The following is an 18,387-nucleotide window of genomic DNA, read 5'->3' as shown; positions in this document are numbered from 1 at the left end:
ACCCAATGCATAAAACTATACATTAAGAATATAATAAATTTACAAAACAGGCATCAGAAATTGAAGAAAATATTCATTATTGCATTTCGGAAAATATAAATGCAACCAAATACAAATACTTCAAAAATGATAAAATAAAATATTAGAAGAAAATTTTCGTTTACTGGAGTTTAAAAATAAATTACTCAATATAAGACACTTATCTAATGAATAAAAATTGGAAAATAATTCACTAGAAATGGAAAGTCAAAATTTTCATTTTTAATACCTTATTAAATGAATGTTGACAAATGTCTAATAAAAGAGTATTTACATCTTTAATATAGTCTTAGTCTTCATTTTTTTACATAGTATTGCCACTAGTATACATTTCAATAGCTTAGATAACAAATACCAATCCATTACATTTTTAAAATGCTGCTTATGCACTGAAGTTTTTACTATGAAAAAATGTGTACCTAAAAATTAGATACACAAAATGTTACACATATATTTGTATAGATCTTATATAACTAATCGTAAATTTATCTATAAGATTATCAGAATATAAAGCTTTAATACATCTTTAATGTTTAGAGATGCTTTGAACAAATTTATATTTGAAAAGAACATTAAATAATATCGAATATATAAATTATAAAATTAAATTAAAACTTTATGAAAAATTTATACAAAATATTTAAATATTAAAAGCATTAAGTAGAAACAATAACAATGTAGATTTTTTAAAAATATAAAAACAAAATAGGTTACGAAATACTCTATACAAATTAAAATTTAAGTTTATAAAAAAAATTGGGGGGGGGACATATTTTACAACTGCATGATAAAAAAAAATTTGAAGACAATGAGCACAATTTGAATTAAAAAAAACTTCTGCTATAAGCAATCTGCTATAAAGTATCTACAACAATTTTTTTTCTAATTTTAGAATTAGACATTTTTTTTAATGTATTTGTATCACTATTTCAAAAATTTTCAAGCATAATTTTAGAAAAAATTAAGAAATATTTTTTCATTGTTGTATGCATTTAATATACTTTAAAAAGAATGTAATTTAGAATTCCGAACTTTTTTCATATACATTAAAGAAAATAAAGTATTTAAGTGAAAAGTTATCTGTACCTCTCAATTATTACATCCATTCAATAATTAAAAAATGAAACTACATTTTATTTTAAAAGATACATTTATGAATAATTTTGATAATTGTTTATTAATAAAGATAGTTTTTCTCCTAGAACTCTTTGATCGCCATGTTGATCAGGCATGGCGGTCAAACAGTATTTCCTGAAATTCTCAGGAAAATTTCTGATTGGCTTGCCGGCTAAGCCAATCAGTCTTACACTACTATAAAACTAGGGAAAAAATTAATTTTAATTCTATATTTCTATTTAAAATTTCAGGCTACAGGACCGAAGCAATTCAGATTAAAGATTTATTCATTTAAACTTTAGTAATTCATTTGCTTGCCTTAATTCTAATTGACAGAATCCAAATATTTTGTAAATGGATGTAATAAATGGTCCATATTAGTCTTTTTAGGCATAGAAGTTTTAAAGTAAAGTTTAAATCATTTTTTGAAAAACATTTTAAAATCTAGGTCATGTATGTAATATAAATTCGATTAAAATTCTAATTTTCAACTAAAAATTATTCAATATTCTAATACCTAATAAACTTCAATATTCTAAATCTCTTGAAAATAGTCATAATATTGAGAAATACAATTCCGAAGATTACAGCGTCCGCGGGGCTTGGCGGGAAATCGCCAAATGGCACCCGTCTCTAGAACTATACTAATTATGCTAAAAGTGGAAATGTGTCTCTTGCCTGTCAATTGGCGCATAATAGACCAAAACCCATTATAATTAAAGTTATCAAATTTAATACAAATATACTACGGAAGAGCATGCACTTTGAAGTAAGTTTTCATTGGAAGATGAAGGAATAAATTTATCTCAAATAAATAATATCAATATCTTCATAGATGGCTCAAAAACAGAAAGTGGAGTTGGAGCTGCGTTTTGTGTTCTGTTCAATGATTCCTGATCCTACCACTGGTCTGCCAAATTGAATGACAACAATACCGTTTTCCAAGCTGAACTTACTGCACTTCATGAAGCAGTAAAATATACATCTCAGTTTTCAAACAACAATACTTTTAAAATACATGTTGACAATAGAGCTAGTATCATGGCATCTTCAAATCCAAAGAGCACAAACCAAAAAGCAAGAGAAATTTTTGGTTTCCTGCTTTCAAAACCAACAATAAAAATTTCATGGGTTAAAGCACATGCGGGCAATATAGGCAATGAAAAAGCAGATCAACTGGCAAAGGACGCAACGCAAAATGGGCAATTTTATATGCAAACAAAGATACCAAAACCACATATAAAAGCCCTCCTCCGGAAAGACATGCTTGAGGAATGGCAAGGATATTGGAGCAATGGTGTCACAGGCAGAAAAATTTTTAATATCCTGCCTTCATGTTTGGTCATTAAAATTTCATTCTACTTTTAGATGCTGATACAAATTACATGAAGCTGCATATAAGATGTCAGAAATGTTGGAGTAACTCGCTTATAGAGCGAAAATGTTACCCTTTCAATTATACACATTTGTAGCATCTAATATTAATTATTTATACTCATTTTTAAAAATTTTTAATGCTATAATTTTCCTGAAAAAATTTCTAATGCCGTCTGAACCTGTCATCATAGAATCTATTAAGAAAAACATTGTATATATCTAAATTTAAATTAACTTGAAGTTTGGGATTTTAAACCATATGTAATCAATTAACTATAGTATTTTATACTGATACTTTATTGTTTCTAATATAAAAATTTCAATTAACAATGAAATTCTTTGTTATGATTTTTCAGTATTTATTTTCACTTATAATTAAGGATGTCAGTAAATTCAAATAATGATTCTTGAACTAGATGTTTTGCAAGTGATGCAGCTCGTAAATTAAGCATTGCTCCCTTTTTCCTTCTAAATTGATTTCATTTCTCTTGTAAAAAATTTTTTTGCCAAGGTAGGTATCACTATTAGTACAAATTTTACTTTGCTGTTGGTAGGAGAGCCACCGAGATTTAAACCTGTTCCTGGTACTAAGTACTACATGTAGACCAGCAACACTAGCATTCTTTTTAAATAATTTAATGAAAACAAATTTTAAGCCAAAATCCGATATTGTGCTTTTTAGGTGTCAAGACCATTTACCAAATTTAATTCAATTTATGTACATGCGCATATGTTGATCACCACAACGCTTGATAAGCCAAGAAATTTCGTACAAAATGCAAACAATACATAAATGAATATCCCAACTTGTAGTACTATTAAAAGAAAAAATGCTACAGTTGAAAGTTTAAATTGAATACAATTATAAGTATTCAATGTGGAACACACCCATAAATTTGGCGTACCCAGGCGGAACAATAATTTATTCCACACTTCTTTTTTGCGTATCTGGCATGAAGCTTTGAAAGGAGTAAAAAGGAAATTCTTTTACTTCAGTTTTCTCCGAGGCTAGATTAAACAGCAGGTGTATGTTCCGCCGCTACTAATTGACACGGAAAACTAAAAGTACGCATATCATCAGCTTTTCAAATCGTCAAACTAGTACCGGGCACGATATCGGATTATACTGAACACGGAACTGTGTTACACGGAACAATTAAACTTTCAATTGATATTTATTTTCGATGAGCAGAAAAGTTGTACATTTCTTTTTAATAACTTTGAGAAGTTGAGATATTAATTTATGACATCGCATAAGAAATGAAAATTAAATGTACAATTCGGTGCTTTTTTTCATTAAAAAAATTAAGCTAAATTATTTGGTTTTTCTACTGTAACTTCCGAACAACCGCTGCAGAAGAACGATTTTTTATTTTGAAATTCGGTTTTTCTATATAGAGTTATCAAATTTTCCCTGCAGTTTTTTTCTCGTGAATTTTACTCTTTAAAAAAAATATTGAGCCATTTTCAACAGTATGTTCAATGTTTCTATTATTTAATCGCATGCCTTTCTTCTATTATTGAATTGAAAACTGGAGAAAGATTCTTATATTAAGTATTTTAAATCATGAATAGTAAATGAATTAAAAATACAGATACTGACTACGTGCAAAATCGGAAGATAGATCGAATAGTATTGCTTTTAATGACGTTCTGTGATCGTATGGGACTCGATTCTATTAGGAAGGTTCGAGCATACAGTTAACAGAAAAAATAGCGCTATTAAAATAAGATTTTAATGTACCAATTTTATGCTTAAAATGCTGCTCTGGAGGAGTATGATTATCGAAATATGCACAGGGTTTTTTTAAAAATTAAAATTAAACAACCAATATTTACGATCAACCAGCTGATCGCTATAGGCGATTAGTTAATAAAAACTTTAATCTTATTTTAGAGAGAAGGATTTAGGAAAATGCATTTTATATCGTTGAGTTTTGACGGCAGCAATCATTATCGTTGTAGAATTCAAATACATGAAAAAAATGGATTTAAAAAATTAAATTCTACTGCTCTAGGTAAGCAGCTGTTATTACTAATCTAGAATAAGAATTCGGTGAATAAACTCGAGACAACTTCCTTCATTCTACATTTAAAAAAAAATATTTCTACAACAATTCCATATCAATATTAATTGCACGTTCGCAGTTGAATTTAGGAAAATATCAAACCCCTTTCGCTTTACATTCCAATAATTTTAATTCGGTAACTGTTACTTAACTTTATTCTATCGGTTGATAAATATGAGCACAGGAAATTCAATAATAAATTTATTTTCATGTTTGCTTCAGAAACTGAATAAGGATATTTGCTTTTGCATTACAGAATATATACATGCAACTCAAATGAAAATTCTTCATAAATAAAAAAGTAACAAGTCTGCATTTACTTGAGCTGAAGAATAAATTGCTCATTAGGAAACATAAAACAACGAAAAATAAATTTATACCTAATACATAAAACTATACATTTAGAATATAATAAATTTACAAACCAGGCATCAGAAACTGTAGAAAATATTCATTATTACATTGCAAAAAATATAAATGCAACCAAATACAAATACTTCAAAAATGATAAAATAGAATATTAGAAGAAAAATTTCGTTTACTGGAGTTTAAGAATAAATTATTCAATACAAGACCACTTATCTAATGAATAAAAATTGGAAAACAATTCACTAGAAATGGAAAGTCAAAATTTGAAAGATTTTAATTTTTAATAGCTTATTAAATGAGTGTTGACAAATGTCTAATAAAAGAGTATTTACATCTTTTATATACTCTTAGTCTTCATTTTTTTACATAGTATTGCCACTAGTCTACATTTCAATAGCTTAGATAAAAATACCAATCCATTACATTTTGAAATGCTTCACACGCACTGAAGTTTTTATTATGAAAAAATTTGTACCTAAAAATTAGATACACAAAATGTTACGCAAATATTTATATAGATCTTATATAACTAATCGTAAATTTATCTATAAGATTATCAGAATATAAAGCTTTAATATATCTTGAATGTTTAGAGATGCTTTGAACAAGTTTATATTTGTAAAGAACATTTTACTTTAAATAATATCGAATATATAAATTTTAAAGTTAAATTAAAACATTATGAAAAATTTACACAAAATATTTAAATATTAAAAGTATGAAGTAGAAACAATAACAATGCTGATTTAAAAAAAAATACAAACAAAATAGATGTTAAGAAATACTCCATACAAATTAAAATTAAAGTTTATAACAAAAAAATGGGGGGGGGCATATTTTACAACTGCATGATAAAAAAAAAATTTAAAAACAAAGAGCCCAATTTGAATTAAAGAAACCTTTGCAATTTCCTGTGAAGTATCTACAGCAATTTTTTTTCTAATTTTAGAATTGGAAAATTTAATATATTTGTGTCGCCATTTCAAAAATTTTGAAGAATAATTTTAGAAAAACTAAAATATTTTTTCATTGTTGTATGCATTTAATATACTTTAAAAAGAATTTAATTTAGAATTCCGAACTTTTTCATATACATTAAAGAAAATAAAGTATTTAAGTGAAAAGTTATCTGTACCTCTCAATTATTACATCCATACAATAATTAAAAAATGAAACTACATTTTATTTTAAAAGATACATTTATGAATAATTTTGATAATTGTTTATTAATAAAGATAGTTTTTCTCCTAGAACTCTTTGATCGCCATGTTGATCAGGCATGGCGGTCAAACAGTATTTCCTGAAATTCTCAGGAAAATTTCTGATTGGCTTGCCGGCTAAGCCAATCAGTCTTACTCTACTATAAAACTAGAGAAAAAATTAATTTTAATTCTATATTTCTATTTAAAATTTCAGGCGATAGGACAGAAGCAATTCAGATTAAAGATTAATTCATTTAAAATTTAGTAATTCATTTGCTTGCCTTAATTCTAATTGACAAAATCCAAATATTTTGTAAATGGATGTAATAAATGGGCCATATTAGTCTTTTTAGGCATAGAAGTTTTAAAGAAAAGTTTAAATCATTTTTTGAAAAACATTTTAAAATCTAGGTCATGTATGTAATATAAGTTCGATTAAAATTCTCATTTTCAACTAAAAATTATTCGATATTCTAATACCTGTAATTGGCTTCAGGTAAACTCGTGATATCCGAAATACAATGAAAAGCAATTTTTTGATTCAGGAATTTGCAAAATAACTGTATTTACATTGTCAAACAATCACAACATGCAAATCATTTTTAACATTTGCATATTTGTTAATGCTTAACACTTAGCAATTTGTATGTTCCGCGATAAGTTCCATCTGAAAAAAATTCTTTACAAGTCAAATCTATTTCATTATTTTCAGAATGATATCTGCAGTTTTTAGTACACTTTGCAAATATTTCAGTCTTTTTTACGTCATTTTAAATTTTTTTTTTTCATTCTAGAAATTAGTCCGATATGTTTTAGTTCAAATTCATTTTTTGATAATGCTTACGACAAATGATAACTGGACAAGATCCTTATATTTAAAAAGAAACTTATAACGGTGGGTATTTATGTAAAGGATAAAGATACAAGAATTGTTTCTTAAACAGCTGACAGAGCCAAATAATACAGGCTTTAGTAAGATTAGGGCTCCAAAAATTCAAAAGAATGATTATCACTTTGGCCATTGTATCTCTTAGAAACAACATGGCTGATACTTATGCCTTATCATTTTTTATTTGAATAAATTCTGTCAAGTTCATATGAACCTACTAAATGAATCTCGTGTTAACAAATTCATGTTCATGCATGCAGTCTCATGAGGATATATTAGATTTATTAACATAAATCAAATCTTGAAATCATAAAGTCAGTCATGTTCTGTTACGAAGTCAGATTGCTTTCTATCAGCATAATTAATAAGGCACAGGAATTAATATAATTTATCTTAATTTGGTTATATTGAGCAACATTAATATCGGTATTTGGGCAATAATTTACCATTATTTTCAAAATGAAATAGTAATAAAACTACCACTAATACATCTTTATGTCAAATAAACGCAATACATCAAACTACAATACAGATACTTCTTACATGAAAGGATGCTAGAGATATCGTAGTAAAAATACATCTATAAAACTTATATTGTTCCTTTCTTGGAATCAAGTTATGGAAATTTTCTGAATCAATTATATTCGTAGTAACTGATACAAATATTTCAAAAACATTGTTTTAGAAATAACCGTCATAAAATATTATGCATCATTTCTTACACAATTTGTTGGTATCAAAGCACCTCAAGTTCAACTTGTTATAAATTTCAAGTTTTAAAAACTGCCTAAATTATAACTCTTGGACGTCCTTGGCTTGCACCAATTTGGCATAGCTTTGGAAGCAAACAACGTGACAATATGAATTCCTTCAGGATGGATATTCGAAACATCGGCAATTGTCTAAGATTCACTGAAATTAGAAACGAAAATTCAATAAAAATTTAGAAGTATTTTAGACATGTATCTTTATATAATGAAATTATTCTAAAGGAGGAAATTAATATTGAAGAAATATCTATTGTGAAGTAAAAGGGTCAAATGCTGCTGGCAGCACATTTCTAATAGCGAAATTCAGAGGTTTTTGTCTTAAATATTGCAAACAGCAAACGAATGTTTATTTTGGAAATGTAATACCACCGCTTTCTTACAAATTTATCTTTTTACATATACAAATATTCAGAAATTCTGAAACAGCTAGTGGCGGAAACTACTAGGAATTCAAATATATTTTTCTTTTAAGAAATAACTTAAAATATATTAAAATACTGTAGCATATTCAAACAGTTTATGGTTATGGTTTAATAAACTGTCCATATTTTCACATTTCAATTCATTTTTAATTCAATCAGCATGCTAACAATTTAGTTTACTACTTTTATTAACTATGTGAATGCCTTTACTTATAATGATTCATGGTCAATACGACAACCACGTTTTTATATGTTGTTACGGTCAATTTGAATAATCGGTTATTATTAATACTAACCAGTCATTAATAATAACCAAATCGGTTAGTATTAATAATAACCGATTATTCACATTGACCGTAGCATGTATTATCTTAATATTTTATAATCCATAAAATACGCATTTCTTATTAATTTATTTATAAAGCAACTAAATTAATAAGATTTTCTCTCGTGTCTGTGACCGTCTCTTAGTCCAACAGTCCTAAGCAGATTCCTAAAAAAGGTCACTTTTTTCTGAAGTATTAATTTTATCAATTTATATCTTTCTGAAATTATAACACTATTTTATCATTTCAAGATGTCATTATGGCTGTATTTGAATACCTTGGAAATGGGTCTGGAACACTTATGGTAATTTCATGCAAATTTCATCAGTATATCAAACATTTTTTAATTAGTATTTTTGATAAATTTTATTTGTTCAAGCTAAATTGCAAAATTTAATATGACTAAAGTTAGATGTCCGTGTATCATTTCCAATTTACACAGACAAACACAAAAAAGAATTGCAGTTTTTTTATACAAGCTAAAAAAGTTTGTATAAAATTCTAAATAAAAATGATTTATATCAATCATTTCTAAAATAAAGGTGATATAAATAAAATAGAAATAATAAAAATAAAAATGATTTTAAAGCGATTTCTAAATAAAAGTGATTTATATCGAAAATACGTTGAAATTAAAGATACTTAAATCAAAAGTATTAGCTTACAGAAATTGAAATATGCATTAATGAAAAGGTTATTAAACTATGGTGATTACTAAAGCTAAGTAGTATTGAAAACATAATTGTCTAATAGTGGATATGATTTGTATAAGTTAAGTTTTTAAATTCTGCTATCACCAGAGTGGCTTAAATTGCTAAAATATTATTTGAAGTGGTTCTTCCCTCCTTCTTCACTGTCTCCATCGATAGGAAAATTATTGGGAAATTATTATTATTTATCGTTCATGAAAAAATTATATATTTTTTATAACTTGATTGAGACAAGCAACATGAATACTATTAGGTATAATTTTCAACTAGAATTGTGTGTCTATAGAAATTAGAATTGAAGATATGTTTAAAAAAAGATGCTAATTAGCTCATTAAATATTATTTAATTAATACTTAGTGTAATATGGTTATTCTCACTGAAATGAGTTTAAACCTATTAATGACCTAGTGTGTTTTTCACTGCTTTTAAAGTTAAAAGAAAATATCTAGTGTGTACGTACACCTTAACTTATAGAATTAGATGTCAAGCTTTAATTTTCATATAGCAAATGCCAATAAAAACCCATTTCAAATTCTTATAAAACATCTGAATAAAAAATGACATTCACTAGTTTTGTGGGCTTAGAATTATATGGAAGTGAATAAAAAATTCGATTTCCGTGAGTATTCGACATCGTGAGTATAAAGAAAAATTAAAATTGGTTAAAATAATTGGGAATTTTATTTCACCATTACTCAATACTATCAGTCTACAGTAAATGTATTTCAACATTTAAAATTATCAAAATTTAATAAATACAAACAAGGAAAATTGCTTACATCTTTGTTATTCTTGCTATTATCTAGAACATCATGTCATTGTAATAAAGGAGAAACTCTTCTGCATGTCGTCTTGGCATTGCACATAATCTTCACACAAAAAACATGGAGACACTAGCAACAAGTCAATAATTTTTCAGGAAAATTGTAAAATTCATACAACCCCAAAATTTGTTAATTAGGACATTTTATGAATTTCATTTATTGAAGCTAAATTGCAAAACTTAATATGACCATAGTTTTATATCCATGAATAATTTCCAATTTCACAAAAAAAAAGTTTTTTTTTATACAAATTATAAAAAAAGTTTGTATAAATTCTAAATAAAAGTAATTTTAAAATGATTTCTAAATAAAAGTAATTTATATCGAAAATTCGTTGAAACTAAAGAAACTTCCATCAAAAGTATTAGGTAACAGAAATTGAAATATGCGTTAATGAAAATTATTAAACTACGGTGATTACAAAAGCTAAGTAGTATTGAAAACATAACTGTCTTTAATAATGGATATGATTTGTATAAGTTATTTACGTTTTTATATTCTGATTTTTAAGTTTTCCGATTTTTAAGATTTAAGTTTTTATATTCTAACTGATTCAGGCACAAAGCATCCACTGTTTCATACAGATTATTTTGATATATAAATAATTGTATTTGGTTCATTTCTGGTTGAGTTATGATTGCATGAATGAAGCAACATAGTGGGAAAATATTCTCCATAAAATGAGTTTAAAAAAACCGTAACTAGGCTTCTTAGTGAAAATACCTCAAGAAAAATAATTATAACTCGAGAAATATTCCGAATATTGACAACAACTTGGTATCGTTTGAAAGAAAAAAGATCAGAGAGCATTTTGAAGCAACAAAAAATATTCGATATTTTGAACGATTTTCGAAGTTTTAAGTATGTGCGTACACCTTAATAATGGATGATTTTTATAAGTAATTTAAGTTTTTACATTCTGCTATCACCAGAGTGGCTAAAATTACTAAAATATTATTTTAAGTGGTATTTTTCTCCTCCTTCGCAGTCTCCAACTATATGAAAATTATTGGAGAACACTAATAATTATACTGTAATGATAAATTAGTTAATCAAGTTAGAAAAGTGTTTAAACACTTCTTGTGTATTAGAACTAGATTTTTATTAAAATTATTTTATTCTTGCGTTTTTAATTTATATTTCATTGTTGTAAATATTAAAGGATATTGTGACTGATTTTTCTTCTGAAATTCACTATTATTAGGAACATGGAACAGACACATGGAATAAAAATTTAACGTGTTCAATTAACTGATTATTAGGTTTTGAAAATATTACAATAGAGGATATTCAAGCATACAATACTTACTGTTAACTCTTCGGTACCATTTCTGAGGAAATCCTTTTACATATGCATCCAGAGTAGCTTCCTCCCGCTAGTGTGGTACGGAAGTTTGGAGAGAGGGTACCTGCTCAGGTGCTGTCTTCGTCCTCTGACCAAATTTTAAAATAACGAGGTACATCTCAAAATAGCCGTAGTGTTGCTTTAAAAATGGGATGTTACTATAGCTGAACTAAGGATCCAGAGTAGCTGTATTCTCTGAATTTTTGAAGTCACGTCTTTAACTGAGCAGGTAAGCCTTGTTATAGAATAGAAGAATGTCGCCAGGAAATGGGTTGAGGAAAATGTGTCCAGTAAAGATTATTTCCTCTCAACAGCATGTTATTCTTAGCACATCAGCCTTCAATCAGGTCCTCCATGCCTCGTCAGCCGTATTTTAACAGTAAAAATATAGATTTAGAAAAATGTAAAAATTATATAGAAATAGAGAATAGAAAAAAAATAGAAATATGGAATTTCAAGTCAGGTTGCTATTTTATGTCATCAGTGAATTTTTTTAAAATTTTATCTAGATCGCTTCATATAATATAGGAAAAGATAGAATTTCAGTTTGTTAGAATGCCGAAATTATTTAGAAATCTTGTGATCTATATTCAATTTACTACACCATCCATTTTCTATAATTTTTATAATATGCATGAGAATAATAAAATCAGATTTCCATAGCTGTTTCTTTTTTTAAATCAGTTCATAAGATACAAAACGAAGTAAAATATTGGAATCTTTCAAACTGCCAAGGAATTCTTTAACTTATTTGGTCAATGGTACATGATATCACTTAAAACGATTAAAATAATTTAGAGTAGTTCTGTAAAGTGTCCTGTCCTTTTCCGCAAACTTTTGAATTTGACTCATTAGCTGTAAAATCATCTAATCTACATATTTTAAATCTCGATTCAAGAAATTCAAGGTAACTATAAATTAAGTTCAGTTCAAATCAGTCTGTATATCAAATTATATTAAAGAATCTTAAAATTAATAGAGATCGCAACAACGAAGTTGATTTCAATGCCATCAAACTTTCGCCTTTGTTAGTTACCTTTTGTAGTTCAGTGTAATTGAAACTTAAAAGATGAAATCGAAGGCAATACTGAAAAATAATATTTTTCTGTTGACTTAATATGTAAATTCCCACCATACAGCAAAAGAAAAGAAATTGTTACAAATCCATATGTATAATAATATTTAATGCAGAAAAACTAAAGCTAATCAGATTTATGCAAATTTAAGTAAAAAATGTTTCCTGAAAATCTGAAAAGAATATAAGATCTAAGTATTTAATACGATCTTCTAATTCAGAAGCGTAATTTAAGCAATATTAATTTTTAAAATATAGTTGCATTCTGCCATGGAAGAAGTAATCATATTTGAAACTCCGACTCTTAACAGAAATCTTGTTTTAAATATATTGAAAGTCTGATTCTAGTCAATGGTTATCTTAATTTTCTTTAACATCAAACTAAATTGGTGTAAGCAAATGGGAAATTAAAGAAAGCTGTGGAAACTTTACTACAAGTTATGTTTTAAAAAATAAACCTTTTTACCTCCAACTGTACATAAACTTATTCACTTAAAATCTAAGTTCTGCCTCTTTTTAGAGAAGGTTAAGATAAACATGGAATGAATAATTTAGCCATCAAATAAGAAACGAGAAATCTTTTCAGGGTATTGAGATATTAAGTCAGCACTGAATGACTTATCACAAATTTTGTAAAATATTTTGGGTTGGCTTTTTTATTTTACTAATTATGTATTGGCAACTCTTCAATCTCAGAAAATCGGTTTTCGAATGGTGAATTTTTAATTCATTTCATTTATCTTATAGAACCATTGTCAAGATAAGGGTAATTTTGCCTAATACTTTTTTTTTGTCTAACTACCGAGAAAAAATAATAATGTGACAAACTGATAAACATTAACATGAGATTTTTAAAAATATCAGGTAAGAGACTGACTGTAATACACACAAATATTTTGATTCTGAACGACTTTCAGTATATAATCATCCTACTTCATCGCTAAATACAAATTTCCCAGGAGCTTATTATTTGTTTGCTAAATTACATTTATTCATCCCCAACAACTAACTCTTAAGATCAAGCATCCATTTTCTAGCGGAACGTTCTTTCATCCGTTTTAAATGGCTCACTACAACAAAAGACACTCACAACACATTCCCCTCTCTAGAAATGTCACTAACTCACACATTGCTCATTCCCCTCTCCACAAATGCCACTCACTCACACATTGCCCATTCCCCTCTCCACAAATGCCACTCACTCACACATTGCCCATTCCCCTCTCCACAAATGCCACTCACTCACACATTGCCCATTCCCCTCTCCACAAATGCCACTCACTCACACATTGCCCATTCCCCCCTCCACAAATGCCACTCACTCACACATTGCCCATTCCTCCCTCCACAAATGCCACTCACTCACACATTGCCCATTCCTCCCTCCACAAATGCCACTCACACATTGCCCATTCCTCCCTCCACAAATGCCACTCACTCACACATTGCCCATTCCTCCCTCCACAAATGCCACTCACTCACACATTGCCCATTCCTCCCTCCACAAATGCCACTCACTCACACATTGCCCATTCCTCGCCACAAATCATTCGCTCACTGCCCCTTCCTCTCGCCACAAATCATTCGCTCACTGCCCCTTCCTCTCTCCACAAATCATTCGCTCACTGCCCCTTCCTCTCTCCACAAATCATTCGCTCACTGCCCCTTCCTCTCTCCACAAATCATTCGCTCACTGCCCCTTCCTCTCTCCACAAATCATTCGCTCACTGCCCCTTCCTCTCTCCACAAATCATTCGCTCACTGCCCCTTCCTCTCTCCACAAATCATTCGCTCACTGCCCCTTCCTCTCTCCACAAATCATTCGCTCACTGCCCCTTCCTCTCTCCACAAATCATTCGCTCACTGCCCCTTCCTCTCTCCACAAATCATTCGCTCACTGCCCCTTCCTCTCTCCACAAATCATATTCACTCACTGCCCCTTCCTCTCTCCACAAATCATATTCACTCACTGCCCATTCCTCTCTCAACAAATCATATTCACTCACTGCCCATTCCTCTCTCAACAAATCATATTCACTCACTGCCCATTCCTCTCTCAACAAATCATATTCACTCACTGCCCATTCCTCTCTCAACAAATCATATTCACTCACTGCCCATTCCTCTCTCAACAAATCATATTCACTCACTGCCCATTCCTCTCTGCACAAATCATAGTACCCAATATTCTTTCCATAATTCATTTTACATTTCTCTACTACTAAATATTCACTTATCCCACGGTTTCTCAACGATAAATTCACTTTCCATGCATAAATTTATTATAGTGCGCGCTATTCTCTCATTCCAGTAGCTCTCATACCGTAGCATACTTGTTTCAATCGTTCTACACCCACAGTCTCAGATTAGGTATTTTCATATCTCATTGCCTCGCCACACACTAGCCCAGACGTTCCGTACGTCATACCTCACCACACAGCCCACTCGATTCCTGCATCATGCCTTGCCTCTCCACTCAATAGCCCACACGATTCGTACATCTTGCGTCTTCACAGAACAGCCCACATAATTTATTCATACTTTATTCTTATAAAAACGAACCACAAATCCTATAAAAGTGCATAGTTCATTCAAAGTTATACCTTCCTTCCCGAAGACTTGCATTGTTCATTCACATCCATACTTATTCATTGTACCCTACATGGTTTTATCATTAACTGCAAAAACATTGCACAAATGTACGTATTGCTCATTCCTGGGTGTACCTTTTTTTTGCAAACTTTTATTCCTCAGAAATTTGTCCGACTCCATCACGACCCCCGTTTATTTTACTTATATATGGACATTAACAATGAAAAATGAGGAATGAAGAATTAAACACTCATTTCTTAAATCTCTCGCCCCAGTTTCATATCCTACGAACATTCTTATACCCCTTTTTTCATTGTTACCCTGCAACCCCCCTTCTATTCTTCTAACCTATTCTTCACACCCTGCAACGTCCTACGATACTCAACTATATTCCTTACAGTCAGTGCGTACTTCCGCCTTCAGCACATTGAGCACATGACTAAAATAAAACATTCATTTTTTAGTTTAAAAGTAGTACAATGTTTGCTTTCAATATGTATTCATCCAATATCATTCATTCAATATGTATGTATGAATGCAACATGCTACATAAATATCAAATTTTCAAGCTTTGACTTTATCACATTAAGCATGAAATCGGCTTTCAAAATGGATATTGACATTGGTTCAACGTAGTTCAAACAATTTTTTTGTTTTAACTAAAACGTAATCACCTTTCAGTTTAGACTGATGAACTAAGGAAGAAAACGAAAACAAGAAGTTTTAATATACAGTAAATATTCTGTTATCATAAAATTAATAGCAGATACTATAGGGACTACTTGGATATAATTCACTAAATATTTAGTTAAAATTGGATCATTCGCTTTTAATGGAATGCAGTCCTTTTAAAATTAAAATCCAGTTTGATTTACTAAAATTTTGAATTTAAGTTATGTCAAGTGCAAATAATCTTGGAATAAATGAACTAAAAATTCGTGATACGAAAGACGACTCTGAAATTGAAGAATTTCCAATATACGATTCGAAAAATAAAAAAAAAACCTAGCCAGATTTTAGAAGAAAAAAAATTTGATAACGTATCATCTAGCTTCATGACGTCTTAATCTTTCGAAACTGAAAAATTCATTTCTTTGTTTTCTATTCAATAACTAATTTAAATGAGAAAGGAAGAGACGACTATGTCCATGTTTATATTAAAAATTCTATAATGGCACTAAATTCATGGCAAAATGAAGCGTTGAAAAAATTTCACGTAGTTTTCTTTAGCATTACATTCGCTTATACGAATTAAGTTTGATACTAAAGAAAATTAGATACCTTTGACCAGAATCCGATTTCAGATATCGTTAAATTAAGATTTCAAATAACGAAACATTTTAATTATGATTACTTTTTATAGGTTGAACGCGATTATTTAAGAATTTATATTATTTAAATTGTGTTTGAAGTCTAAGATCATGATATTAAATACTTATATATTCTTTCTATGCTCCTGGAAAAATTTTTCCCTTAAAATTGTATAAACTGATTACCTAGTTATTTTTTACATTAAATATTAATATGCATATCCAATCGCAACTAATTCTCTTACGCTGTCTATTCTGCGATATATATCAAAATGAGTCACGAGAAAGCATTTATATTTTAGTGTTTAATTTTCACAGTTATAGCTAGTAAAATACGAAGTAGCGAAGCAAAAAAAGCATGAAAATTCCAACTCCTTAATTTTTTAGGCTTAGGATTAATTTATTTAATATTCCTGAGTGTCGAACTTAAAACTATCAAGATTGGATTTTTGAAAAATCAACTATCGATGCAGCTCGAGAAACGTGAATTCAGTGAACTTTAAATGAAACTAATGCTTTGAGGACAAACTGAACTATGAAATATAATTAAGAAAATATTTAGAGTGATCAGGGACTTTTAATGGCACTTTTCTATACTGTTCCAATTAGTAACATAATGTGATACTCTTATTGCAAATTTAAAAAAAAAAAAAAAAAAAAAAAAAAAAAAAAAAAACGATTTATTTTTTCTTAAGAACTTGAATAAGGGCATTATAAAACAAATTACATTAACAACTTTTAATTTGGTTTAAATTTGATTCAATTCACTTTTAAGTGGCAGAAACTCTAGTTAGATATAAATTTCTTTCAGCTGCAAAGATATTGAGCTTCTATATTTCTCAAAAGCACTTTATTTCAGTAACCACATGTGAAAATTGTAAGTCCTTGCCCTTGCAGAAAATCAGTTAAATTGCATCACCAAATGCGATTTCATTTAATCGAAATTTTTTAGGATGAATTTGCTGTCATTCTGGGATATTTTGAATTAGTAGTTTCGAAAAAATCCCTTACAACCTATTCTAAGAACTCGGGATTCCAAAATTGTGATCTCTTACTTGGTGTAATAACATGCTGCTGGAAAGATCATGATTCGTCCAATCACTGATAAATGAGCACTAAACTGTATTCTGGAAACAAGACGCTTCTTTTTACAAACAGCTTGAAAATATTCATTCCAACCAGGGTATCACTGGAAAGACCATATAGACAAGACCTAAAGGGCAAAAGAGAAAATACCCATCATTTTATTTGAATATTAATTACATAAAACATGCTTCAAATGCCAATTTTAGAGAATTGCAAATGTCATGCTAAAATTTCTCGTCCAAGAGCTTGATAGAATTATTCTATAATATGAATATCATTGAAATTAGGAATATTAAGCGACTATCCGATACGTATATGGTGAGAAATTCAACATTCTCATTGAAATACTTCATACATAAACACAAAACACAGGTTACAAAGACAATACTTGGAGAAATCAACAACTCATATGCAAACAGAAAATAGCTATTAAACAACAACAACAACAATCTCAGTATAGATAGAAATTTCGCTCCGCCGTCAACATGCCAAATACAGTTCACTTAAATGATTCGCTTTAACTTCTTCACGCGTTTAAACAGGTTTTTTGCACAACATGCAATTTTCTAGAAGAATCCCCCAATTTCGAATCCTATTCGAAGTATCTCCAAAATTTCTGCATTTTCTATAACCTTCATTTTTGCCACCAAAATCTGCTAAACTATCTACTTTGCCAAAATTTTGGAGTACTGACTTGGTACTAATTAAGCATATTGCTAAACTTCTTCAGTGATGACACTAACATGGCAAGAAAGTAATATTATAGATTCAATTCTCATTGAAGCATAGTAAAATCCAAAGCATTCATAACAATATCATTAGCTACATAAAGATAGGAATGATATGCCGACATGTTAACGTAACC

General features: G+C 29.1%; 1 protein-coding gene across 1 annotated transcript; it reads left to right on the top strand.

The window, feature by feature from the left end:
* The first annotated feature begins 13,596 nt into the window (after window positions 1-13,596).
* On the top strand, window positions 13,597-14,712 carry LOC129980652 (uncharacterized). Its single transcript, XM_056091032.1, has one exon. It carries the CDS (start codon window positions 13,597-13,599, stop codon window positions 14,710-14,712), a length of 1,116 nt encoding a protein of 371 aa, XP_055947007.1.
* Window positions 14,713-18,387: the final 3,675 nt, after the last annotated feature.

The sequence above is a fragment of the Argiope bruennichi genome, chromosome 8 (assembly GCF_947563725.1).
Source record: "Argiope bruennichi chromosome 8, qqArgBrue1.1, whole genome shotgun sequence".
NCBI lineage: Eukaryota > Metazoa > Arthropoda > Arachnida > Araneae > Araneidae > Argiope > Argiope bruennichi.
This window is presented reverse-complemented; position numbering and strand designations above follow the sequence as displayed.